The sequence below is a fragment of the Sparus aurata genome, chromosome 15, assembly GCF_900880675.1.
Source record: "Sparus aurata chromosome 15, fSpaAur1.1, whole genome shotgun sequence".
NCBI classification, from domain to species: domain Eukaryota; kingdom Metazoa; phylum Chordata; class Actinopteri; order Spariformes; family Sparidae; genus Sparus; species Sparus aurata.
Genome location: NC_044201.1, coordinates 22,686,937 through 22,713,426, shown reverse-complemented (window position 1 = coordinate 22,713,426; position 26,490 = coordinate 22,686,937). Strand labels below are relative to the sequence as shown.

The window sequence follows — 26,490 nt, the reverse complement described above, 5'->3', positions numbered from 1 at the left end:
TTCCCCAAACGTCAGCAGGAGCGTTGTGTTAGAAAAACTCACTGGATTCAATTTTTGAGAGCAACATTTATCGTCTCATTTAAAGCCAATGATAGCAATAAAAATAAAATAAAAAAATAAAATGAAATCCTAGTTATTATGAGCTGAAAACTATATTACACAGACAATTTAACAGCACCAGATATGAAAATAAAGCCTCTATAAAAAGCACAAAGGCAGGTTCACTGGAGGATTTCTCTGCCCTTTTTTCTCTCCAGTCAGGCTGGCAGTTTATAATAACACCGCATGCAACCAATTTATTGGTTTGTAGAGGAAACACTACACATCCTGAGAGAGTGGGTAAAGGGAAGCAATACAGGAAAAAGAGAAACCAAAACAAATGTGGTGCAAGCGAAGTGAAACAGACTCCAGCATGGGCCACGACCCAAAGAACAAAGATGCTGTATGTGTGCTGAATAAAGTAACACAGACAGGAGGTGTGGAGAAGGTCCTGACCTCAGTTATACAAGTCCCTGTAAAAAATATAGTTCCAGGGTTATTCTCTTCCTGTGGCCAGGCAATGATTAATAGCAGTTTCCCGGTGATGTACGGCCTTTGAGTTGAATTTACATTTTTAGTGTTTCAGCAGGTTTCTGTTTGCTGTTCTCCACATTTTATGATTTCTCCTCGACAACAGCACCTTGTGATGTGCTACCATCAACTGTATTCTTCATGTTTAAATTAACTCATGTAGGTTACACTTGGTAGCCATTTCAGACAGCCCCACGTCAGCGCCCAGTGTGTTTAAAGGTCTTTGGGAGTACTACTGCATATGTGCGAAAGTTTAAAGCCTTTTGCGGCTCTAGATGAAGCTGCAAAAACATAACACAAACAACATTAATAATTCAGGTCAAAGGGAAGGTCCAACAAGGCTCTTCATTAGAAGTTATAGCACCAACTTTAATTTAAAAAGTTTCAGTCTTGTGAGGTCACAAGTGTTGTGTGAAATTGCAAAGTCCAAAGAGCTTTACAGTTCTCTGAATGTTTTCCGGAGTCCTTATATCCACAAAGTACAAATAACAAATTTATCATCAAGTATTTTCCTTCCTTTACCCTTTTACAATCAAACACATCTAAGTAAAACATAATAAAATGTGAAATCTGCACTGAAATACGTTCGGAATGAAAAAGGTGACATCTCTGATTCAGTTGTATCGATGTCGATCATTCATTTCTAAACTCTCCAGAATATATCCAACAGTGAGAGCAATGATTTAAAAACCTGGCACCTATATTACCCACAAAGCAACTTTGCCATCGAGGGACATTACTGGAGGTAATTTATTCATCCCATTACATACAGCCTCCTCTGAAAACACAAAAGGCTTTATACATCGTTTCTTTTTACATAATCAGTAGTACTCCCTGAGACCTGTAAACACACTTTAATGTGTAAAATTGGTGGAGCTGCCCTTTTATCTGACAGCTTTCATCACAAAACAAATTACCCATGGTGCTGCTGTAACATGGCACTCTCTCTCTCAGACCGCTTCTTGCTCACTTGGCGTAAAATCTTCCATTGGCTGGGATTAAAAGGTTGATATTTCAATCTACCTAGATGTACAACTTCATTTTAATGAAGAGGAAAAACACTGACTTTCTCTCCAACGCAATAATTTAATGTGTTCTGTAATATTTCTCTTTCAGCAAGTCAAGAGTTGAAATCCTAAAGGCTGACATTTGATTACTACTAGTCATCACCAGACCCAGAGTCCAGGTTCTGTCACTTCAACATACCACGGCAGAGATTAAATATATGTTAACGGCTAAATGAATGCGTAGCTTCAATATTGTACCGAACATCAGAGGTGGTAATAATTGGTGGTCTGATTTCAATGGACTGAACATTTCTTCTCATCTCACTACTAAAGCAAGACACTATATAATCACTGTCCACATTAATAACCATATTACATATGGGGCTGAATTAAATGTAAAACGTCCCTGATATTTATTGTCCAGGAAAGCAACAGCCTTATGCGAGAGGCTCCGGTGGTAAAAAGTAAAGGCTACCACCTAGTGGCCATGTGAATATTAAAACAAGGGATAAAGTCATACAAACATACGGTATAGAGAGAGAAACATTTTATATAATACAGCAACAGTTCAGACCTCCAGTTTACGTATGGGTATCGCCAAGAAAATAATGTACGATCACATTTTGATTAATGTTTTAATGAAAAATGATGAAAAATAAACTCAGTATAGTCTTGTACAATCTATTAAAAGAAAAATACAATCAGGCCATCCCACCACAACTTATAATAATAATAATAATAATAATAATAATAATAATAATAATAATAATAATAATAATGCCGATTTAAAGAAAAAATAAAATAAACAGTAAAAACAGTTAAGTCAAGTAAAGTCCGAGGAGAGAAAGTGCCCCAAGCGAATAAAACACCTTAACTAGAACCAGTGTGGATGAGGAGTTGAAACAGTACTGTCATATTTTGAGGTGTTCAGGGATGAATCATTGTCCTCAAGTTGCATACTTCTGAGTCCACTCTTTAGCACTTTTGTTGTACCTAAAGAGAGAAACAGAATCAGATGAGGTTCCCAAAGAATCGTCGATTGGTTTAAGTTTCTACACATGCTAAATGTATTGACTTTTCTACTCACTGCGCTCTGTCCGTTTTGTAGGTTTGTGCAATATCTGGGACTAGTGGATCATCTGGATTTGGGTCACATAGCAAAGAGCATATGGATAATAAAACTGTGGAGGAAAGAAAAAAAGTCAGTATGCTGCACAGGTTTCAATTACATCAAAAACTGTGTCAACTTCTTAGCTCCTTCTCCATATTCCAACATAAATACACATGGAAAAGTTTTGATTTCATGCACCTTCATATCAAAATCCCATTAGTTCAGGTGCTTGGGAAAAAAAAAAAACAATTTTTAGGCGCCACTTTCATCTCAGATTTTTGAACGTCCCCTCTGTTTGCTCCGCCAATTATACAGAACGAACCCTGCAATGTCACAATTTTCAAAGTGGCAAAAGTACACAAGGTGCAGAGGTTCATTTTTGGATAATCAGCATTGAAAATCCTGTTACCTGTGTTCACAGGGCTGGAAATCATTAACTTGAAAGTATCCAGATTTGGTGACAGCACTGTGTGTGCGGATTATTTCCCACCAAGGGGCTTCACTGACTTGCTATGTTTGATATACTGCAAAGTACCATCCTGGGCACCCCTCTTCCCCCAATGCTATGTTTAGCTCCAGCATCCATATTTAACCGTAAAAATGCCAAATTACATCTAGCGGAACGCTTTCCTCATGTGACTTCAAGGTAAATCTACAGTGTTCTTCAGGTTGATGCAGATGTTAAGTTACCTTTTGATATTGTAAGGGCAGGGGACCACTGTTGTCTCAAGATGTCGAGGCAGATGCTACCATTGCTGTTTATGTTTGGGTGAAAGATTTTTGTTGTGAAGGCAACCTATGAAAATAACAAAAGAAAAAAGCAGCAGTGAGTAATATAACCTGTTTTTCAAAGTGGATTCTGAATGTGAATAGGGTGTCTGTCAAAGGTCACACAAAAATTGCCATAAATTTTCTGAGCAGGGCTGCGTCTTGTCATTCATTATCAATAAACTGTTATAACAAAGTGATGTACTTCTGATCAATCTCTGAGGTAGATAATCTTACCTTCGGTGGTTTAAAGGGATAGTCAGTGGGAAAATGGACAGAAAGGAAGAATACTCCTCCCTGATATGGGCTGTCAACCTGAAAAAGGGGTAAAAGATTGTTAAGCCATGCAGAGCACTGTATGGGAGGAAATATTTCTAACAGGGGTGTCGCAATTACGTTTTTAAAATAATTTTTGAAATCGACCGAAATGAGCTTTAAATTTCACCTAATCTAAATCACAAGCAAGATCGGCCGTTTTGCCAGTGTTTTTCTTTTCTCCACCCACGCCTATTTGCCTATGACCATAGCCTGCAGCTGCGCTTTTTCAACACCATGGCGACTGCTGGAGGTGGAGACGATGCAGAAACAGAACCGGTGTGACAACATTTTGCCTTCCACGTAAGTTATGTCAACGGCAATCGACTTCTTGTAAGCTATGTTACACACGAGTTCTGCTACACACTCACCACGTGAGGAAACTCAAGCTGTTGTTGTCAAGTACCCTTTTGCCGTTTTTTACATTTAACAATTCGTCTGAAATAAGTAATTGCTACTGAAAAAAAAAAACATTAATCTTTTGAGGGGTAGGATTAAATAAATGTATACTTCTTCCGACTCATTTCACGCATGTCAATGCTTGTTAATAGAATATACTTTCTAACATGCTTTTCATTTTAATTATACTTATTTGTTGAACTAATTCAACTTTTTTTTTTCACATGGCTGAAATAAATTTGCATTCATTCATTTTTACAAATCAAGGCTTGATAGCCCAACAAGGACATAGCCATCAGCGCTGAAGAAATTTTTTGAATCCAGAGTCCAAAACAAACAGGGATTTGGAGAACTGTGAGACCCCCTAATGTGAGAGAGCAACTCATCATTTAGATTATTCCGTGTTCTTTAATTAAGGTTTTCTTTGCTTAAATTAAGACATTATGGTATTCTCACTTTTCCCATTATCTCACTAATGCCATAGACCTCAGTGAATAACACTAGGCTAGACTGTGCCAGTCAGTGTTCTCCATACAGAATAGAAAGGTCAAATGTAAAGTCGACATAAAACACCATTGTCTAGAAATCCAGAAGCAGCTTGTGTTGGGAAAAAGAAAAAAAAAGAAATCCAGAAAAAGCTCACCGGTCCCATGATGCTAGCTTGCCAGTGAAACACTAAAGGAAGGAAAGATGAAACAAATAATCTGTGAGAACAATATTTAGTATCATGGCTTTAAAGCCACAAATCAGAAACAATGCAACACAGTCCCCAAAGGACAACAATGTTGTTTACAGGAATGACAGCGGCAAAATAAAGAGTTAAAAAGTAAGAAAATGACATGTTTATGTACAACCCAGATTCAAAAATATGTGGGACACTGCGTAGAATGCACTAATTTCAAAGCGCATTGTGTTTACAGGCAATGGTTTTACATTCCTGAGCTAAGGTAGTAGCTAATGCAGTTTAAACAATTGTGCCTTTCACAAAATGGCCAGCCTCACCCCATCTTTGCTTGAGCATGTTGAGGATTCCCCCTGTCACACGCAAATCATGATACCATCACCTGTTAACAAACCTGTTTACCTGCGGAATGTTCCAGACAGGTGTTTTAGAGCATTCAACAACTTTCTCAGTCTTTTGTTGCTCCTGTCCCAACTTGTTTAAGACAATATTGCTGACACCACATTCTGATTATTACAAAAATCTATGGAGATAATGAGGCAACACATCAAGTAAATCGCCGTAACCCCTCATCAAACCATCGCATGGCTTCTTATTCGTGTTTTACACAGTGTCCCTGTTTTCTTGGGACCAGGGTGGTACATGTCATCAGGTATTCTCACACTTACTGTCGTCTCCCACAGGTCCAGCTGAACAGGAAGCTGGAGGGTCCTTTGAAAAGTCGTCTAACTCCTGTATCAATGAACAAGCAACATTTTAAGCGATCGATAGCTTCTGCTGCAATGTAACTGTGACACTTCACTTCGCAAACTGTTTAGTTTACAGCAGAGCATCTCTTAAACTAACAGCGAAAAACGAACGTAAACATCGGGTTATTAAGATATAACGTTACTGAGAGGTATCCAGGAACGCACGATGAGGTGCTCTCAAACTGCTCGATAGCTAACGTTAGGCCAATTTTAGCTGGTGGCGGCCAAGTTAGCACACTGAAGTTTAAATGCTTAGCTAACGTTAAGCTAACTGGCTTCTGTGTAATGTCGCCGCACCTGTTTTGACAATCTGAGTATAAGCTGTCTTTTGTATTAATAATATGGCGTTGACACATTGACAAAACGTGAGTACAACTATCACCCACGTAAGGTTAGCAAACAAATGCTATCAGATGACGGACTAGCTAGCGTTAACGTTAGAGCGATGCTTCCATGTCGCCCCAACGTATTCTGTGTGTGAAAAATAAGACAAGACGAATACTCTTACCTTTTTTATTCTTTTTAAAGCCATGGTAAGTCTTTCAGGTGGAGTTAGAGAAGCTACGGTGTTAGCTGACAGCTGTCAGCTCCAACTACGCTCACTTTCTGCCGACTCGCTGTTATTTGTTTTGTCAAACTGATTATTTCTTTTGTTTCCGCGTTTTTGTTCGACGACGAAGAATCGACCGGTGCATTGTGGGAAGGTGAGTTCTCGCTCAGGCCACTTAAAGGGGCCGCTCACCTACAGAAGAGGGGCTCGGTTCCCCTCGTCAGACTTCTCTCTCAAGCCATCAGTGTATTTGCTCGAAGCTATTATTCAAGGAATGCAGTTTAGCTCCTAGCCATTTTCCAAGCAGCGGAGTTTTCCACCCAGTCTTTATTCATACTTATTCAGCTTCTTCCTTATGCACAGTTAAGCCAGAAATGTAATTTAGCCCCCAGCTATTATTCAATGAATGCAGTTTAGCTTCCAGCCATTGAACAAGTAAGCCTTTAGCTTGCACTTCATTTAGCATTTTTCAACCCATTCCATCTCTTCTGTCTATTCTATAATAGTATAATAGCATACCTATAGCAAAAAATACGCCCCACTGTACCTGAACAGGTTGAAAATAAACTTTTTTTTTTATTTAGATAAAAACAAACAAACAAAAAAAACCTTTACATTTTTTTTAAATAGCTTCATTATAAGGACCCAGCAGTACAAGTTATTACCTAATTTAAATTGCATTGACAGCCTTGTATTTGTGAGATGGAATTATGAATGTAGTATTTGTCACTGAACATGGATTGTTGATGTTTTTGGGTTTTTTTTTGCATATCTTTGTGTTTTGTTTGTATTTGCCATTGTTGATAATAAGGTATTATTAAAAAAACTGTCATTGAGGTAAAAAAAACAAACAACAAAAAAAGAGAAGGTTATCATTTGTTTGCAGTGTGTAGATTTCCTGTGAAGACAGACCACACCCAAGTGTTCTAGCAACACTTCAAGATCAGTTTTGGTGATAGGCAATTTGTTTTGCATATATTACATCATTGCAGTACATACAGTATTTGTACCACCCTACCTGGTGTCCAACATTGCCTAATTACCAAACCTAATGTTCCACTTATTTCATACATTATGGGCTTTTGGTTAACTTTAAAGCCAGTCATGTTTAGCATCAGATTTTCAAAATTGAAGCATTAAGCACACAACCTTTCGACACAGAGTCTAAATAAACCCTTTTCAAAATATAATGAAATGGATGCTAAACTGTATTGAAAGAGAATGAAATTAACCCAAAAATCCACACAAAATATTTTAATATAAAAGAGAATAGTTGTAAGGAACAGTCATAAATGTCTCCAAATGTAATAAGGGAAGTGAAAGTGCAGCAGTGAATATAATCAATTAAAGGCACGGGGTAATACGAGAGTGTTTAATTTAGATTTAAAAGTGGCTGAAGCTGGGGTGCATTTAGGATGATGTGGAAGCTGATTTATTCTGTATGCAGCAAACATTAGTGGCTTAATCCAACACAGTGTTTGGTTTTGAGTCAGAGCACTTCTTTCCGACTGCTTCCCAAAGATCTGAGCAGCCTAGTGGGTTTAAAAATTGTCAGGCATATCACAGCTGTATTTTGTGCCTAAAGCCATTAAGTGATTCATAAACTAACAGTTGCACATTTTAATGTCTGTTTTATAACCAACTGTGAGCTGCTGTAAAAGGTAAGACTGGTTCTTGTAGCACTGTTTGCCGGGTGGTCTGCTGAGAAAAGCAAACAAGGGACTGTTTTTGACGTAGGCAACCCTGAATCTTCTTATATTTGCTGTTTCTACGTGATAAAAGGTCGATGTAATTACTGCCCTGATGTTGCTGCTGAAGTGCAAATTGACACCAACATTAAGTGTATAGACTTTTGTCAAGTAGCACCAGTGACTTTGGGGTTTTTATTGTCTATAGTCTTCCCCTTTTCAGTCTGTATTTTTGTTTTGGTTCTTATTGTCTTTAAAGTGTATTTTTAAATCTTTCTAAACGTCTTATGTTTAATGCATTTCTATGCCCCTGTAAAGCACTTTGAATTGCCTTGTGCCTGAATGGTGCTTCATGAATAAAACTCTCCTTGCCTTACAGGATTTAGCCTAAAGGTGGCCGTGAGGGGTCGAATAGTAGAGACCCAAGAACTGAACTATGTATGTATATTCATGTCATGTCATAGTCACGCCTTACGTCTTACATACAACCAACTGAAGCCGTCAGCCACACCTCAGTTTAGAGGTTATCTTGAAGTAGCTTATGGCCAATGGTCTCAAAGGCTCCACTAGTTTCCTGAAGCACGGCGTGATATTTTTCATGAATTGCTGATTAGATGAGCTGAGCCAGAATGAAATATGTAAAAAAATAAAACCTCATTTTATATTTATGACACTGTTGTTGACTGAATGAAATGAAATGTCTCAATACTTTCAGAATGAATTCAGAATAAGTTTTATTGTGTTTGGAATAATTTAGGTTTTATATTTTTAAGAAGACAGTTGCTTGAGGAACTTCCTGAAATGATCCAGTTCTAAAAGAAGCTATAGCACACGAACAGATGATTATCGTGACAGATGCTTAGGAAACAAGGAAAATAATGCAACGATTGGATTAAATATGGACATCAGCCGACACAGTATATTCCCTAAGGCTGTTACGTCTATTGCTGTTTGGCTTAGCAGCCTATTATCTTCGTATAGTGGTTATAATCACATGATGGATATACATGGTACGAATTATGCTGGACTGAATGTTCACATCCACTTTGCAAAGAGCTCCAGTCCTGAGAGAGCAAAGGGGAAGAAAAGATAAACATACAGACACATACAGTACATAGGGAGAAGGGGCACATCTGTCATATATCACACTTGAGCAGCTGCATACCTCAAAGCCACAGATTGCAGCAAATTAAGAGATTTCAGTTATGCAGCACTGGATGCACTGAATCATAGAAACTCATAGCTGATCTTTAATATTTACTCACATTTGCAGTCAGTGTCTGACACAGTTTTGTGGACCGTGGCGTAAAATACAAGTGCAAATGTGTTGATGGTCACAAAGCAATTAAATCATTTCCAAACCGGAAGGGCTGGATGAGTGGAAAGCTGAGGGTTCCACACAGCACCAACAAAGCTGCTTACTTGTTTGTGGCTTTGAACTACAGTAATTATAACCTAATATTATTTTCCAATGCATTATTCAATTCAATAATTAAAAATAATGGTCTAATTCACCAACTGTCTGATGGATTATTACCATCAAAACTAATATCTTATAGCTTTTTTTTGTTTTAGTTTTGCTGTAGGTGGTTTTGTGGAATATTTTTGTCATTATCACCTGTGTGTTATTATTATTATTTGTATCTTTACATTGTTGTTCCTATTTTGTTGTGCTTTGTATTCAACTGAAGGGACTGTGTGTGTGTGTGTGGGTGTGTGTGTGTATGTGCTGGGGGTTGGGATTTATTTCAATTGTTGCAAACTTAACTGATATCGTGATATAATAAAAACCCAATGATACGATTTATAATAAGTATTAGGCACAAGAACTGTGCATTACATATGTAAATTCCTGTTTTCTGATTTGTTTTTATAGCTAAAACTGAAACCTTTCATTGTTTAAGTAAAGACAAAAACACTTAATGGCTAAAGGTAATTAGGGACATGTAAGTCATTCAAGGTGTAACCACTACTGCCTCAGAAGGTCGGCACTTTCATTGACTGTCAGGGATGAGTCCATTAATACACGTCAGACCAGCTTTGACTCAGAGAAGATCCGGGAGTGACATCACATTAATAATTTCTGCATTAAGAAGAGATGTGGAGCAAATACTCAGATTCAACTTGTATCAGTATTAACAAGACTAGAAATACTACAATGTCAAGAACACTCCATTAAGTCTAAAAGTCCCATGTTTAAATTTTCACTTGAGAGTATTTACAGTGAAATGGACGTGAAGTATAAATATAAAAGCATCATTATGCAGGCAAAATGACCTCCTTCAGTGTTATGTTATTATATAATTGGATGATGCATTCAAATGTAAGTAGCACTTTAATGTTGTTTCAGGCTGCAGAGCGAACTCCACCAATGAACAGATGGTTTTCACTGCATAACTATATTGTAGGCCTATTTTATTTGTTCAGTTATTTTGTTTAGTTATTTCTAAAATCAAATCAAAATATAATTTGCTCCAAAAAGTTCCTTGGAGTGTTGCTCCAGTATTGCCACCCTTCACACATGCTTGAGCTTGTGCACCGACTCCAGACAGGGTGCGTGCTAAGTCTAACACTTTTAGCTCTGCAGCTACTGTGAACATTTTGACTTCAAAAAAAGTGTAAACATCGTTTTTTGGATTCCACCAGATGAGCTGTATTCACTACCACACATTTTTTTTTTTTTCCCAAAATAAGGACCCTTAGGGTCGACTGGAATGGGGTGTGACTTTGGCTGTCTATATCACTAGCTCAATATTGCCACTCAACCTCACTTACAATCTGGCATGGTGGCCACTCGCAGTATTGCAGCAAAAAAATTCCAAGACAAAAAGTGTTTTCTCCACAGACCAGAGTCCTGCATGTGTTACAGGTGACCCGCACAATTTGGATGAAATGGGAGAAAAATAATATACTTTGCTGGACACGGCTGCCGATCGGGTCGGACGCCTGGAGATCGCGGGTTGGGTTTTGCAATTGCAATTTTCATGGCGTCATGTGCAAAAGAAAAAAAATGCATCATTATTAGTGACACATCTACAAAAAAAAAAAAAACGGGAAAACGGGTTCAACACAATGTAAAGTCTTTGGGCCAAGCAGGAACTTGTGGGCGTGACCAGTGGGGGAAACTCTACTGCATATATTCAATGGACTGCATAACCAGGAAGTAAACATGGAAGCCAGAAAACTTTTGTGCCGTATGCACCAAGCCATCAGGGGGCAGTGGCCAAACCATGCAATTACATCGTTAGGTGATGCACCATAATACACCTTCCCATAAGATAACATTGTGTAAGATGTGTCTGTAAAATGTCGGATAAATTTTTTTGCATAACATCCACTGCAAAATTATGATTTTACTATCATAATTTAAGCCATTCGGTCGAAAAATATTGGAAAGTCTAAGAGCCGTACGATTAAATTATCATATCCTGACTCAAGTTAGCCGGGCGCTTAACTGGGAGTTTGCTTGCTCGGTCGATAGAAGTGTTTAAAGCGCACGTCCTACGTGCCCCACGACACAGAAGATCCAGATATTCTAATAGCCGGGAAGTCGAGGCTTGCCTGGTTTCAAAATGCCGCTGAACAGAATGAATAGGACTCCGTCTCCAAGGCTGTGTCCAGATATCAGAAAGCATCCTTGGTATGCGCTAGGTGAGCAGTTCTCACTGGTTTAAATGGCCGCCATGTTTGCATCCTGTACATAGTTCCTCTATATAAATCTGTGGACTGGGAAAGCTGGAGCTAGCTGGTTAGCTTGCTAACTTCAGTGGATGTGTCTGCAACACAATATCCAAATATCATGACATCAGAGCTGCTAATTTTTCAAACTATGTTGATTGTTTTTGTACATTTTTGTATAAAAAATGCTCTTCCATGTTGCACCTTTAAACTGTGGACTGTAGCCTATGAGCTATGTGGTATAAATAAAAATAATATAGAATTAAAAAATATATATTTTTCCCTTATTGAACTCAGATGAAAATTGTTAAAATATAAATTCAGTCTATTTTATCTCAACCTAGATTTCAGAACCAAAGAAGGAAAGAAAGAAAGAAAGAAAGAAAGAAAGAAAGAAAGAAAGAGAAGAAGCTGCATGTCTCCAAAACCGGGTTGTAATTTATTCTTGACACGCGATTGGTCATGGATCGATGCGCGCTCACGGCGCTCGGAGGTGGCGCGCCCGTGCTTGTGAGCATCGTTTGGGAGACGAGGAGCGGGGAAAGAGAGAGAGAGAGAGAGAGAGAGGGAGAGAGTGAGAGAGAGAGAGAGAGAGAGAGAGAGCTGTGCCACACCGAGAGTCCGCCGAATGTCTGCCTCTTCACGCTGCCGATGAGCAATCCTCGCATTCCTATGTCTGCCAGTTGACACACTCAACGCGAAGGACCAGGCTTCCACCTCTGCGAGGATTCAGGAGTCCTACAGCGGGGCTGCTCGTTTTTTCAGGTGAGCCTCCTCCCGCACCACCACCACCACCACCTTCTGCCTCTCTCCGTGGCTCCCCCCTCCTCCGGTGACCGATGTCGCTGTGTTTCTCAGTGTATTTACGCGCTGTTCGTGATTAAGAAGACGAGAACGGGCGTTTTTTGTGCGTTTGTGTGCGTTCTGTTGTTGTTGTTGCGGTAGCTGCTGGCCAAGGTGCTGAAACGGACAGTGGTGAGGGGGGAAAAGACAGCAGCTTATGTTTGCATGCTATAGGCTATTTAGTGCTGCAGACTAATAAAAAAAAGAGAAAAGAAACACCTCCCAAGGATGTCGTGTGGGTGTCGTAAGACTGATGGAGCTGTAACGTGCATGCGATATCTCGATATGCACGTTCTCACTATGGCTGCTCTGCCCGAATCATTGCCTCTAAGCTGCATTGTGGAGTAGCCCACCTCCTCCAGGGGGGACGGTGTGTTGTTTTTTTTTTGTCTTCTTTTTTTTTTTTTTATTTACTGCATTTAACCGTTGTCAGGGTCCGGGACTTCACCTCACCCTTGTGTTGCCATTTTCCCCAAAATCTTATGTGGGTGCCCGTGTAGGACGCTGGGAAACAAACAGTCAGATGTTCTCACTGTTGCACACATTGATTTTTTTCTTGCACGGTGAATCCATCTGAGGATAGAGTGATAGTCGTCCCTACATGGTGCCCAACATTTGCTGCTCCAAGTTCAACGTTTGCACCCCCCCCCCCCTCCCATGTTCACACATTGTGCCAACCCCCCCAAAAACAATGTCCTTGTCGAGACCTTGTGAAATGTCAAATTTGTGGAGACGCGAGCCTGGCGTACAAGTTATGTAAATTGTTCTCTTCCCGTCAAGGTAAGGGCAAGTCACATTCAGGCTCCTTTGTTCCCTCTGACGGACCGATATATCTCTTCTGTCCACAACAGGGGCACCTGACATTTCCTGTGGCAGATTTACCTACTGGATCATGGCACAGACCAACAGCGGTGGGCAGGGGACCAACGGGGTAGCGGATGAGTCCCCCAACATGATAGTGTACAGAAAGGTAAGGCAGCTGCTATTTTTAGTCTGCACGTGCGTGTGTGTGTGCTCGCGAGCGTGTGTGACTCCCTGGCATCAATTAACTTGACGACGAGCGGTGCAGTGGAAGATGATGATACTAATGGCAGGACTGTGTTCTCGCGCCACGGTTGATTCAGGGTTGTGATGCTACATCGGTTCGATGAGAAGATGACGAGAACATGCAATATTCCGTCACAGAACATGCATGACATGAGAGCAGGTTTAGCCACAGAGGTGGGGTGGTCGCACGGCTTGACTGGAGTCAGACTTGGTTCCCAAATCGGAGGACTTGGGCTCCAACGCCCAACCTGACTTTGACTCGGCGATCTAGACTTGTGACCTGACGCGGACTTTGGGTTGGGTACAAAACTCAGCACTTTTAAGGGTACCGAGTGCAGAAAGGAAGAGAGAGTGCGAGACACCCCCCCACTGCAACAAGTTACAGTGAGTCAGAGCGACAGTCACGCCAAGGTTTGCCATGCCAAATGCAACGCTGGCCCACACAACTGATGTTAGCATGCCTGCAGCCATCGCAGTCGTTAATCGAGAGTTAAAACCTAAAGTGAGGCATCGACAACTTAATCAACATCGTCAGGTAATTAACTAGCCAGTTGTGTAAGTTGTTGTTGGAGATGCCTTGGCGTTTTCTTAGCCTTGGTTATCTTAGCATTTCTACTGATGTAAACCAAAACGCAGCTCCTGGCAGCACTCTGTTTATTACTCTAAAGCAGTATATATCTACGGACAAATACTACAGTAAAGGAGCACTCTGTAGTGACAGGGACAACGTTACAGGTCACACCACCAAAGAACAGATCCTGCAGGTATTACACCTGATCTGGTGACTTAGTTTTGACACCTGATATAATATTTTTGTAATTACAGAGAGAGTAAAGTACCGTAAAAAAGGTCGCATTGGGTACCGGCACCGAATTCCAGGTACCCGCTGCTGCAATGTAGAGATAATGAGAAGTTCTGGTTTTGAAACATGCTTGGGTAATATTTAGTCCAGATCTTGCAGCCTACAAGGATGCTGGCGGCTATCATGAAGGGGGCGAGTGCAAAAATAACAGAATTTGGATTCTGAGATTATAATGTCAGTGATGGTAGAGAGAAGAGAGTTATTAGCAGTATGCCCGGCCTCCTTCGACGGCACGACCACCACAACCTCCAACAAAGAAAGATACGTGAATGTGTCTTTCAGGCTAACTCACTGGTAGTTCAAACTTACCCACATGTACAACCACACACACGCACACACACACACACACACACACGGTGAGACACCCTGTCAAGCATGCGCTCATTTCCCCACTTAAACCATCAGCTTTTATTGCTAACATGTTGGAGGATGGATTTTTAACTGACTGACATTAATGAAACCGAAAGGAAGCCAAAGGCTGTTTAACCGGTGCTCATTACGCGGCTACTGGTGTATTTCTTAATGCTTAAATTTGTTATTATAGAGCGGAGAGAGGGAGGGGAGTGAAACGTGTCACCGCTGAGACACCTTAACTCAGCGCTGCTCCAAACATCAAGCAGATTAGTGAAATAATAATCTGCAGGGGAGATAGCATTTGTTGTCTTTGAGGCTCGAGGTCCAATTATAGTTTCTTCTTATTATAGAAACTTTAACACCCCTAGTGTGAAATATAGCTATGAGACCATGTGCAGGGACTTGTGTGACTTCTCCTTGCACAGAAACAGACAAAATTACGCCGAATCCACAAATAAGCCTTCCCTTCCGGTGAGGCTCCTCTTCCCCCGGGGCTGTCTGCTAGTGTCTAATACTTACAGAATTTCTTTAGTTTAATCCCTGTGTTAAATTTCTTGCACATAAAATCTGACGCTTAATTCACGTATCCAACATAATCATAAAATGTAAACGTATGAGACATCTTTCATGTCTCACCAGTGCAACAACAGCTGTACATGCTTGAGCACAACATTGCCCGATGGGGAATGTAATGTTTTACTTCATTTCTCAGATGCACCGATGAAGTGATCATTTTCTCATCTTACTTGCGGATGATTCAAGCGTTGAGTGAATTTCTCCGTTTCATTTTTTTCCCTTCACCCCTCAGCGAGTGCTCCCGCTCCATCTGCGACAGCTTCTGCACACCAGGACGAGAGATACGCTTAGCATGATATCATAGATTGACGGTATTTTATAGCACTCACAGCGTGTTAGGCAATATTACTGCCAGTATGGGACGAGATCTGCTGGAAGTGTCGCTATGCTTGTAGCAGAAAAAAGGAGCGATTTCTGTACGCTAAGTCACAATTTTCAGGATCTTCCCGGAGCAAGACGTCGGGCTCATAAATTAGATGGTTCATAAAGTCGGCTGAATATTGAGGAAAATGGAGATGGATGAACGTGACTGTTTTTTTTTGTTTTTTTTGCCATTCCTTTTAACTTGTGGAGACAGTGGAGGAAGTTGTGTCTGTTATTAAATTTTACTTAACAGTATCTAAATATGCTGAGGCATGAAAACGAGTTGCATCCTGTATAAGGGCATTAAATATTGACTTGAGGTCACTGCAGCTATTCAATTACATGTGATGTCTCTTCCTTTATCCTGCTATTGATCCGCGAGTCCTACATCTTCGATCATGCAATGAAGGATCTGCACAGCCAAGTAAGCAAATAAGCAGTCGAGGCCGTGTGTTCATCTTTGTTGATTTTACCTTCATGAGCCACACTTTAATGCCATCTCTTACTTCTTTAAATTTAAGAGGTGAGACAGATGTAATGAGCCGCTTGTTTTCCAGCGTTTTGGTCGATTTAATATCTTACCCCGCGCTTGCGTGCCGACAGCGCTTGTGCGACACTGACACAGTTTTTTCGTATATGTGTGATTAGTCCTGATGAGTGACGCTTCGGTATATCTCTGTTTTACATTAAACCTGATGGCGAAGTAGGCTATTACATTACATTAAGTCTTTCAGCCATAAAAACAATAATGTTACCGTGTCCTTGGTCTTTTTGCAGTATTCTCTAGTGCCCAAATGATATATCGGCCAGCCAATATTATTTGCCGATACTGGCCTATCGCAAATATATCATTATCAGTTTCTATTGTCCAATATGTTCCTATATGCATAATGCAGAAAAGATACTTGGGGTAGGTTATGGTTATTATTTGATTTCTTATGATAAAGCTATCAGATGATAGAAGGTCAGATGATAACAAATACAATAGTAATTGTTGCTAATGTTTAATGTATTCAGGGCCTTTAAATTGGGCATCAACCTCACGTTTCATGGGAATATTGTAGTTGAAAGTATAAATAAACATTTCTGCCTGACGCACAAGCTTGCACCGAGCCTTCAAAAAAATCTGAACAGATGTAAGGTGCAAAAAGCGATTACGGAGAAAGATCATTCCTCGGTTGTCAGATTCTTTGGGTACGCTTTAGCAGAATACTCACACATATCGAAGGGAAACTACACAGAACATGAAAGTTTGGCCGCTCGATGCTTTGAAATACGCAGGCGAGACGGTTGCGTCAGTGTTGCATGAACACTCCGGCCGTGTCGTTGCGTCGGCAACGTGCCACTCGCGGTCTAGACGCGGCTTTAGTCATGAAGTTTTCATACATCATCCAATGCTTCTCGTCTCACCACTTGACCACACATGGCCGCGGCTTGGCTCTGTGTACCGACTGACCTAGATACACTGCAGAATGAAAGAACACGGTGAAGGCAGCGGAGATGACATTGTGTTTCTGGAGTGGGTTTGACTTCAACTGCAAATGGAAGAGCGCTGTGTGTAGACACGTTAGCACGGACCGGGCTGAACAGGTGCCCCAAACGCTTTTCAGGTGGAGATGACTTGGCAGAGGTGTTGCAACCCACACTGAGTGAGCCACACTTGGATGAGGTGAATTCTCAAGTGGGAAACATGCTTTTATGTCCTGTTTTGCTGCTCAGACCTCTTGTACATCAATATTGTAACAACACAGTGGAAACGCCAAAGTTGTTATTAAGCAACGGGGCCTATCTACTCGATGGTTGACAATCTGCTCGTAGTGTATCGTAGTGGAAGGATTATGTAACGTGAGCGGAGGGAGTTTTATGGTTGAGGACAGCAGAAAGTGGGTTTGATAGTCTTTCCACTGGGAGAACAACTATATCCTTTCACCCGCTCAATCATTCTTTCTCCGTGGGCCGTCCGACCCCTCCACTCCTGTCATTAACGTCTAATGAAAACGGATGGGTGAAGCCGAGGTGTTGACCCGCTCGGCGCTGACGGGCGAGCCGAGATGTCCTCAAGAAGACGCACGCACAACAAGCGCCTCACTTGAGTTGAAAGCACATATAGATGTATCGAAAAATACACACGCACGGCATCTCAAGCAGACGATTGGCGGAATTATCGACAGCCGTTTCTGGTGACCCTGAAAATCTAATCGCTCGCTTTCTGCATCCAAGGAAGATGCTCACGAGTAATATGTCAGAGCTCGTCTGGTTTATCAGGAAATGCCAATAAATTGTTCGGCGGAATAATTCAGTCGAAATGCACCAGATGTCCGAGGGTCTACATCACTATTTAGCATATAAAAGCCTCCGTGATGTTACGCCGCTCTAACGTTAACCATGTCGGGCTTATATCGTCAAATGTACCAGATTGTGCTGTATGTATGTATGTGTGTGTGTGTTTTTTTCTTTTTTTTCGCTCCTGCTCACATGTGTGCACCATGAATAATGCCGTGATGCATGTGTGAGCATGTGTGTGTGCTGTATGTAGGGCGAACGCTGCTAAGAGAGAGTCCTGAATATTTTATGCGAGCCTAAAACAGCTCTGGCGAAGTTCATAGCCACTCAGCATGAGGGGGGGAACATCTTCTCTCACCAGCCAGCGCTCTGTGTGTGTGTGTGTGTGTTTGTTCTTGTATTTATGCGTCTGTGTGTGTGAGCATGTATAATTATATTAGCGGCAATAAAGAGGACAGAAAACACACCGTAACATATATTAAAATGATGGAAAAATACAGTAAAATATCCACGTTTTCATCATACACCAGACACTTACCTTTCACCTGTTCTCATTTATTTGACATGTTTCTCCACGCAGCTTTTTTTCCTGTAAGATTTTTTTCTGTTGCACAAACGAAAAAGTGAGATATTTCCTTGATGGAGAAATAGCTTCTCTAAACACATAAAATAGACAGAGCTTTTCAGGCTGCGCAACAGAAAAAAATACTCATCTCCAACAGTTATTTGGCTTGAATGGAATAATTTCGAATAATGACAAAATTCCACTCGCAGTTCGACATCTCAGAGGATTTTTTTTTTTTTTTTTTTTTTTTGCAGTTGACAGCTAACGTCACTTGATAACAGAAGATTTTAATGGCAGATTTTTTCTGTGGTTGCTGGAGATATGTCATTTTAAGGGACTCCAGACGAGATGAAATAAGTTGTTGTGATTACATTCTTGACAGTATACTGTAACTACTGGAGTCTGAGCTTCCTCTGTGGTAAAGTATCTGACAGCTGAAGCACCGGCCCACACTTATTTAGATCTGAACTGCCGACGGGCATCCAGTAATTGTACTTCCAGCAGCCTGTTTGGCTTCTGTCTCTGTGAATGGCCATTAATCCTACGCTGTATGTTTATTTTATGTTCCGCTTCCTATTGAGCACATGCAACATTTTTTTTTCTTCACATCGTTATTTTCAGTCGATACCGGAGAGCAGAGAGTTTTACATTCTGGTGCTTATATAAATGTCAATACTGTGTGTCTTTGAAGTAATTGGTCCCCGGTGAAACTTTGCTATTTTATGGTGATGACAGTCAGTGATACAAAGAAAGTAGGAGTCTGTGGTTCTCACTGTTCCTGCACATTTCAAAACAAACTAACTGTGGGTGTTATGGCCAAGCAATGTCAGAAAATCACCCTGATAACCAGCATGGAATACAGACGATGTTTTTATATGCTTCAAATTATCACCATTAAACAAAGTCATGTAATAGGTTTCCCATCATATGACCAAATAATACATCCCAGCAAACATTAATGCTACGGTACAGCCAATGTGGCAATTCCCAACTTCAGACCTCCAAGCGTTACAGGAGCACAAAGCCAAATAGCAACCAAAAAACTTGGCTGACCATAAGAAATTGGTGTCGCTTTGGCATGTGTGAACCCTCAGCCGTGCAGCCGCCTCGCAAATCTAAACCAGACAGAGGGTGGAACCTCTCATTTCGCTACGTGCAGTCACAGACGGCATCATGCATTTTATTTTACGACATTTTTACACTTGGAAATGTCCTGTCCTCCACAAGTACATCCTACTCCCCGCTGGTGTCATGTCTGGCAGTCTTGGCAACCTTCTCCCCTGAAAGTCCGCTGCCATCCCCTCCACCTCCTGATACGAAAGTCAGGTCACAGGCAGGTTATGTGTACTTGATATGATACGGTTTGTAGAGAGGTCGATATGGCACTTAGCCTGTGACGTGCCAAAATGCGATCGGTGGTTTGCAGAATCGTTAGCTGGCAACATTTTATCCTGGCTGGGTAAATAGGGAAATACCACCTGAGAATAATAACAACGGTGAAGTCATAAAGATTATTAACAGTTCTTCACCAGCTTCCCTTCTTACAATGTTAGCATTCTGTCTGTGTTTTCAGCTGCAGGGAACTCTGTCCTTCACACTTTCGAAAAAAGGTGTTGATAAAGCACTGCGAGATCTGAACCGTTTCCTCCTGGTACGCCTCAGTAATGAAGTAATGAACAAACAGAAATAACAAACAGGGCAAAGGTATTAGTGCGTGCTATTGATTTGTCAATTGATTAAGTGGTTGTGTACGAGAGATCATTTTGCAGGAACAGGACTGTCCCTCTCCTCTGTATCACTACAACACAGCAGTAATACAGTATTGTTAGATGGTGCAGAACTGCAGCCATTATTAATCAACTGCCTTCGGTTCAGGATATGACACGTTCAGCAGAGACCTTCTCATTTGAAAGCATTTTTCAACCTAGGCCTAATCTGCATTTGTTAAACCTACCCTCTATCAGCCTGCCCTGCTATCAATGCAATTTCCCAACCATCCTACATTGTTCATGAGTCATAAAGCAGAGGGACCTGAATACATTTTCAGCTTTTTCTCGGTTAAGAGCCAGATTGAAGGGTTCTCTCCTGTCTCCCTCAATCTGCAATCAGAAGATCAGGAAGAACGGGGAGGAAGAGGGAGAGAGGAGGGTGAGGTGGGACGATCTATAATTGCCAGATCAGAGAGAAATCTTTGTGTGTGAAGTGGGGCTCTTTGTATGTCAGCTTGCCAGCCAGGCGATTTCTCTTCCTGTGTATGGAAACATGCATGTTCCTTCTTCGCACACACTGTTGAGGGGGAAAGTGTGGGCGTTTGGCAGACACTGTCGGATGGAAAATTGGCATTTATGGCTTTGTGCGTTTCAAACTAATCCATTTTGCTTGTATTTGCTGACATCAATACCTAAACGCCAATTAGAGGGGCTGGCTTTAGTGACACATGCTACAGTCGATGGTCGTGCAGTTCTGGTATATGTCATCATACTACTGGGGGCTAAGATAATCCAGGCTATGCTGCATATTGTCACAATGCAACGCTTAGCTGATGCATTCCACAAATACCATGGACGTCTACAGGCTTTCTCAATAAAAGCAATTTTGTACGACGCATAGAGTTTATGTAACTAGTTCATTCTCCCCAGCACTGCTTTTTGTTTTTTTGAGCGACTGAATAAACGGGCACACAGAGAACACATCGCAATAATTCAATTTATTTATACAGAATTTTTCAAAACAAAGTTACAAAGTGCTTTGCGTGGTTGAACCAGGATTGAGGAAAAATAATATCTTGCAATTAAGATAATACAGAAATAGAATGGAATAAATCAAAGCTCCCTGTGATTTGTTTTTTATCGTTATGCAACACAGGGCTGTATTACAAAATGTACTTTTGTAAACTCCTTCCCGCATTTTTTGAATTGGCATCGGAGTGTATGTAAATAGCAGCGAGATGGCGACGATGATATGGTTGCCATTTTTATATAAAAAGTGCGACTTCTTGGAAACACTGTCCAACCACTGCGACTGTGTTTGAGCATCAAGCATCAATGGCGTAAACACAGAGTCCACCTCTTCTGGTCCAGATGTACGCAGGCCTGCGCTCTGTCGGCTCTCAACATAGTCAACTCGTATAGTGCAAAAGCTCGATCCCAAATGTGGTAGCGAACAACAGGCTCTGATTGCTTGACTTGCATTTTCCTGATCAGACATTAGCCAGGAGCATCTCGGATCTCTTCCCTCTGTTCCCTTGGGTCAGGTTAGATGGTTGAAAGATGCCATCGTCAGTGAAAGTCTGCAGCTCTTAATTGAAAACCATTTCTTCTCCGATGCTGACGAATGTATTTCTACCACAGGCAATATGCGTTTCAACAATAAAGCTGAAAGCTAGAGGATCTGCATGTGCTGCCATTGCCATAGCAAAACAAAATGATGGTGATAAATAGCAGTAATAATTACACACAATAACACATGTCAAACTGTTTGCTAGAATTGATCTTAATAAATGTGTTTCTTTAAAAATGTACTTTTTGAGAAGTGATGCTAAAGTCAACACAACTCAGAGCCGCACGCCGGGAGTTTTAAGGCCGAGTGCCTTGATTGCAAAAGCTGGTCACCTCTGGTCTTAAGCTGGGACTCAGTAAAGCCAGCAGAGCCCTACCTGAGGATCTGAGGCTGTGCTCAGGGGAGCAGGAACTCAGCATTATAGCTCAGAGCTGAACTGGGAAGTGCTTTAAAGGTGATCTGTTAAATCTTCAGACCAATTCTAAAATGGACTGGTTGGTGACAGAAGAAGAAAAACATCTGAAAAAACACTTCAACCATTTTATGAAAAACCTCCTCCTGTGGCAACATCAAACACGTCAAACACATGACAAGGTTTTTTTTACGTTGTCCCTGTAAGAAATATGTTTATTCATCGTGTTGTCGGTTGTTAGAGAAGAGGAGAAATACCAGACTCTCATGTGTCTGCTCTGCCTATCAGCACCTCTAAAGCCTGCTAATTAACACGTCATACATGTCTTTGCGGCTTGAACAAATGAGATATAATGAATTAATTAGTGAGCTTTAGAGATGCTGGTAGGCAGATTTCCATTCCCCCCAGTATCTGGTCCTTATGCTAATGCTAGGCTAACCAGCTGCTCTCCTTAGCTTTGTATTTAATGAACAGATATATACAGAGAGGGGAATGTATCTTTATTTTAATTTTTTTTTATCTAACTCTCTGCAAGAGAGCAAAGGAGATATTTCTGAAATGGTACGAACTATTCCTGTGAAGTGATATTAGGCTGAATGATGGTTCTGATCACGATTAAACTTGACATTTACTCATAGCAGACGGGGATCTCCAATCTCAAACTCAAACACTTTTATTTGGCCACTGAACTCAAAATGGCAGAGTGCGTCCTGCAGTTTCACTGAATGCTTCCACTGAGGTTAAATCATGAGCATTAGTTGCATATGGACGCGGCTGGAGGAGATAAGGTTGCACGACGAAAACTGGCTTGGTGCACGGTTCACCGGCTACCATGGACAAAAAGATGTAATAGTGGACCTCACTGGGTGACAGTGAAAAGATATTTAGGCCTGTCTTGCTCTAAGCTCTTCCCTCTGTGTATGTCTGCCACAGCTGGAGTCTTTAGTGCTGTCTGTCAGGGTTATATAAGGGTCTGAGGAAGCCTGGGCATTAAGATAGAGAGGCTGACTGAGGCCTCGCTTCTGTCTGGTCATTTAATTCCAGCTCAACATTTAGCGCTAGATTACAGGAGAACCCCTGCCAGAGTTGTCAATGAATCCTCAGCCATCTCCAGCGTGATGGCCTTAATGTGGACAGAGATGCTCAGTTAGAACTGAGGAGAGGATGAGGAAACGAGAGGATGTAGAGACGCAGGACTCATCTGAATTTCTTCTTCTGTATTCAGCAGCACACACTGGGTTGTGTTTCTGCGCATCTGTCCAAAACATCCCTGTGTCCTTGTTCCCACTCGTTGTTTATATCTCTGCCCTTCCTCTCCTGACCCCCCATCTCCGCATACACCATCTGCATCACAACTGTGTCCATGCAGTCTGCACTTCTTAAGCCCTCTCCTGTTGTTTTCTGGTGACGGCCCGCTCCTTTCCACACTCCGTCTATGAAGTATACATTTCCGTTTGCCTGCTTGTCTTTGCGTCTTGATGAGTTGGTTGGTTGACGTCTCTGTTTATTGTAGAAACTCTGCATTCTGTTTGCCTCACGTATTGCTTCTAATACACTTTAAGACGGGTCGACAGCATTTTATTCCTGCCGCGGCTTAAGATAACAACTGTGATGTATTTAAATGTCCAGCGTGTTGGACAAATGTTGGCAGCGTATGTCTCTGCAAACCACAGATGTGTTCAAAACTGTTAAATTTCTTTATGTTGCAACATTAAACTTCTTATGACTCAATTTTATATCGTGACAATGCTATGCCCATGGTCCAGACAGGTTTAGGCACAAACAACAGGTGGTTAGGGTGAGTAAAGGTCTTGTTTTAAAATACCTGGTTTTCTTGACTTATTCTTAAAACTATCTGTTATTTGCTGCAACAAAACACAGCTTGAATTGTCCTGAGGAAAACAAAGTTTGATGCTGTGGGTACCCTAGCAATACTTCTAAGTGACCCTCTGGTTGTATAAGGAGCGATCAAAGTCTGTTGCTAACTTGCCCACGGAGACTTCATATGAAAAACTGACACTAGAGGGAGGGAGTAGGAAGAGCATCATAGTCTGAAGCTTAAGACCACTGACCAAGTCTTGAACTGGGGTCACTGGCTTGGCAGCCGTCTCTCTGACACTGTAAACTTTAAAAGTTAACTTTGCTTTTAAAAAAGTTTTAAACTTCGAACAACTTAGAATTATAAGTCTACTTGGTGATTTTGAGGTAATGGGTTTTCTTCGATTTCAGTCTTTTTTCAGTCAACATTATATTCTGGTGTGAGGGCTGAGGATTTAATGTGGTTCCAGAGGGCAACTAACTAAATACTCACCTCACTTTCCTCTACAGTGGCTGCTAAGACTGAAAAAACCCCCCCCAGAAAACAACAACCCATTTTATAGCCAGTGTTTGGTTTGTCTGTTCTGTGATGCAAAATGGCTGATCCAAGAGGACCTGCTGACTCTGTAGATACGGAATAAAGAGCACAAACACAATGATCATTATTTCCAGGTGATTATACACCAAAGAAAACACATTTCTGTGTATTATAATCCATTTCTGACAATAAAGCCCCTTAACCCCTCCGAAATCCCACAAGATCTGTAAACACTGTGAAAATGTTCATGTATCTGTGTTGGCCTTTTTTCTGGAATCTACTGAGGAAACATTTTTTGGTTGTGAAGATTCATTTTTGCTAAATGTAAATCTGATCCATCGTGTGAAACATGAACTTCGACGACACCTAATTGCTCCTAGTTGCAACAAAAAAAAAAAAAAACCTTTTCTAGAATATGTCAGTGCTCCTCAAGTCTGTGATTACAACCACTGAAGCATTCTGCCGAAGATAAATAAAATGATCGGAGGGGCGCCGTTCTCCAAAACAAGCACTGTATATGTCGTAGCAGCCTCTAATCATCGCCTAAGCCACAATCATATTTGCACGTCAAGAGCCTTCAAAAGTAAACAGAAATGAGGAGCCTTTTTCATCTTCTCTGCCGAGTGTTTGAGCATTTCATGCATTACCTCCCTGCTTTGCAGTGGCAGCACGAAGCAAGAACGTAGTCCGTCTGCGGAAAAAAAAAAAAAAAAAAATCCCTTTACTCTTCTCTGTCTCGCTGTCCCTGTCTAGACTTATGAAAACATATATCTCAGTCCAACGACTTTTTCATCCCAGTTTCCCTCTCGCGCTCGTGTTCACTCTTTGCCCTCTCCCACTCCCCACCCGCCCCCCTCGAGCTGCCCTCCCGCTCTCTGCCCTCTTTTTGTTCAGTTTCACCTCTTTGATGTCTCTCATACACTCGCAATATCACACTAACTTTCTCCCTTTGTCTCCGTCGCCCTGGCACACATGTGCACTCGGCTCTCTTTGTACCCCTCCCTTCCCTTACCAGCGAAAGCATCCATCCAACCCTTGTCTCTCTGTCCCCCTCCTCTCTCATCCCTCGCCTCTCTTTGAAGTCATCAGAGCCCTAGTCAGAGCTCATGCCACTCCAGTCAGCTTTTATCCTCGCACGGAGGGGGAAAAAAAAAGGAGAGGAATGTATTTAGACCCTGCCGGAGCGCAGTCAGCTCTCCTCCTGTGTGAAATGATTCACTCGTGACTCAGAGCTTTATTGGGATCTTTCTCTCTCTCTCTCTAAACAAACAACCAGTGGATGTGGCATTTTCCATCCAAATTGACTGGAACTGTAACTGAGAGTGCCGGCCTGATTGTCCCCCTGCAGCTCGGTGCCACTTTAACAATGAGGAGTCGGTCTCCCAGAAGCAATCATGTCTCAGTGATTAGCCTGCCATAACTGCACAAATCCAATACCAGCAAAATAATAAAAGTCAAACAGCAATTGTTCCAAAGGGTACATTTTCATATGTTTGAGACATACATTCTCATTTGCCAAACAGACGGAGACACACCTTTGTCTCGGAATCAGGCGCTCCTCAACTCCGTGTTGAGGCAGAAAGACACACAGGCGGAGACACACTCCCAGCTTGCAGGTTGCACTGCGCTGAGCAGCTTCCACCTGCAGCCTACTGAGGCTCACAGCTTCACACCATTAGTTCAGCTTAGCAAGCACAGCCATCCACAGTGCAGCCTAGTCTATAAACCTCAGGCGCCATCTTGACTCAACCTGCTGCTGCTTCCCTCTGTGCCTTTCACTGCTGAAATGTGGCAAAAGAGTGATTTCCAGCCGTAAACGAAATGCGCGCAGGTGCGCTGTGAATTTCGTGAATAGCTCGACTATATGCATAATTGTCCTCACAGCAAACACAAGTGTTTCAGCAACCTACCCTAATAATGTTGAAGCACTTTAAATCACACCGTTAAAATTTTCTGTATTAATTCCATTCATTTTTGCATTCAGAGGTGCACTCGAAGGAATTACGACGGCTTTAAAATACGAGGTTAATGAG

At 41.5% G+C, this 26,490-nt stretch overlaps 2 protein-coding genes across 3 annotated transcripts in view; one reads left to right on the top strand and one right to left on the bottom strand.

The window, feature by feature from the left end:
- Window positions 1–2,109: 2,109 nt before the first annotated feature.
- On the bottom strand, window positions 2,110–6,303 carry LOC115596608 (ubiquitin-conjugating enzyme E2 D2-like). The gene is made up of 7 exons (XM_030441834.1): window positions 6,110–6,303; window positions 5,521–5,584; window positions 4,814–4,845; window positions 3,694–3,771; window positions 3,379–3,484; window positions 2,665–2,758; window positions 2,110–2,570 (listed from the first exon to the last, which is right to left on the bottom strand). Exons 1-7 carry the CDS (start codon window positions 6,131–6,133, stop codon window positions 2,525–2,527), a joined length of 444 nt encoding a protein of 147 aa, XP_030297694.1. The 5' UTR covers window positions 6,134–6,303; the 3' UTR covers window positions 2,110–2,524.
- A 5,708-nt stretch (window positions 6,304–12,011) lies between these two features.
- rgs7a (regulator of G protein signaling 7a) overlaps window positions 12,012–26,490 on the top strand; it is a 62,890-nt gene continuing 48,411 nt past the window's right edge. For both annotated transcript variants that reach the window (XM_030440930.1, XM_030440931.1), the window contains exons 1-2: window positions 12,012–12,282; window positions 13,212–13,330. In XM_030440930.1, coding sequence (XP_030296790.1) covers window positions 13,253–13,330 — 78 coding nt within the window. In that variant the 5' untranslated portion in view covers window positions 12,012–12,282; window positions 13,212–13,252. The remainder of the gene's footprint in view (window positions 12,283–13,211; window positions 13,331–26,490) is intronic.

Bases quoted from the DNA above. Each gene is read 5' to 3' on its own strand.
- LOC115596608 (XM_030441834.1), bottom strand. From the start codon at position 6,133: ATGGCTTTAAAAAGAATAAAAAAG. The intron at 3,772-4,813 runs GTGAGCTTTTTC...CCCCTTTTTCAG, and splicing joins AAGCTAGCATCATGGGACCG to GTTGACAGCCCATATCAGGG. The intron at 3,485-3,693 runs GTAAGATTATCT...TTATTTTCATAG, and splicing joins ATCCCTTTAAACCACCGAAG to GTTGCCTTCACAACAAAAAT.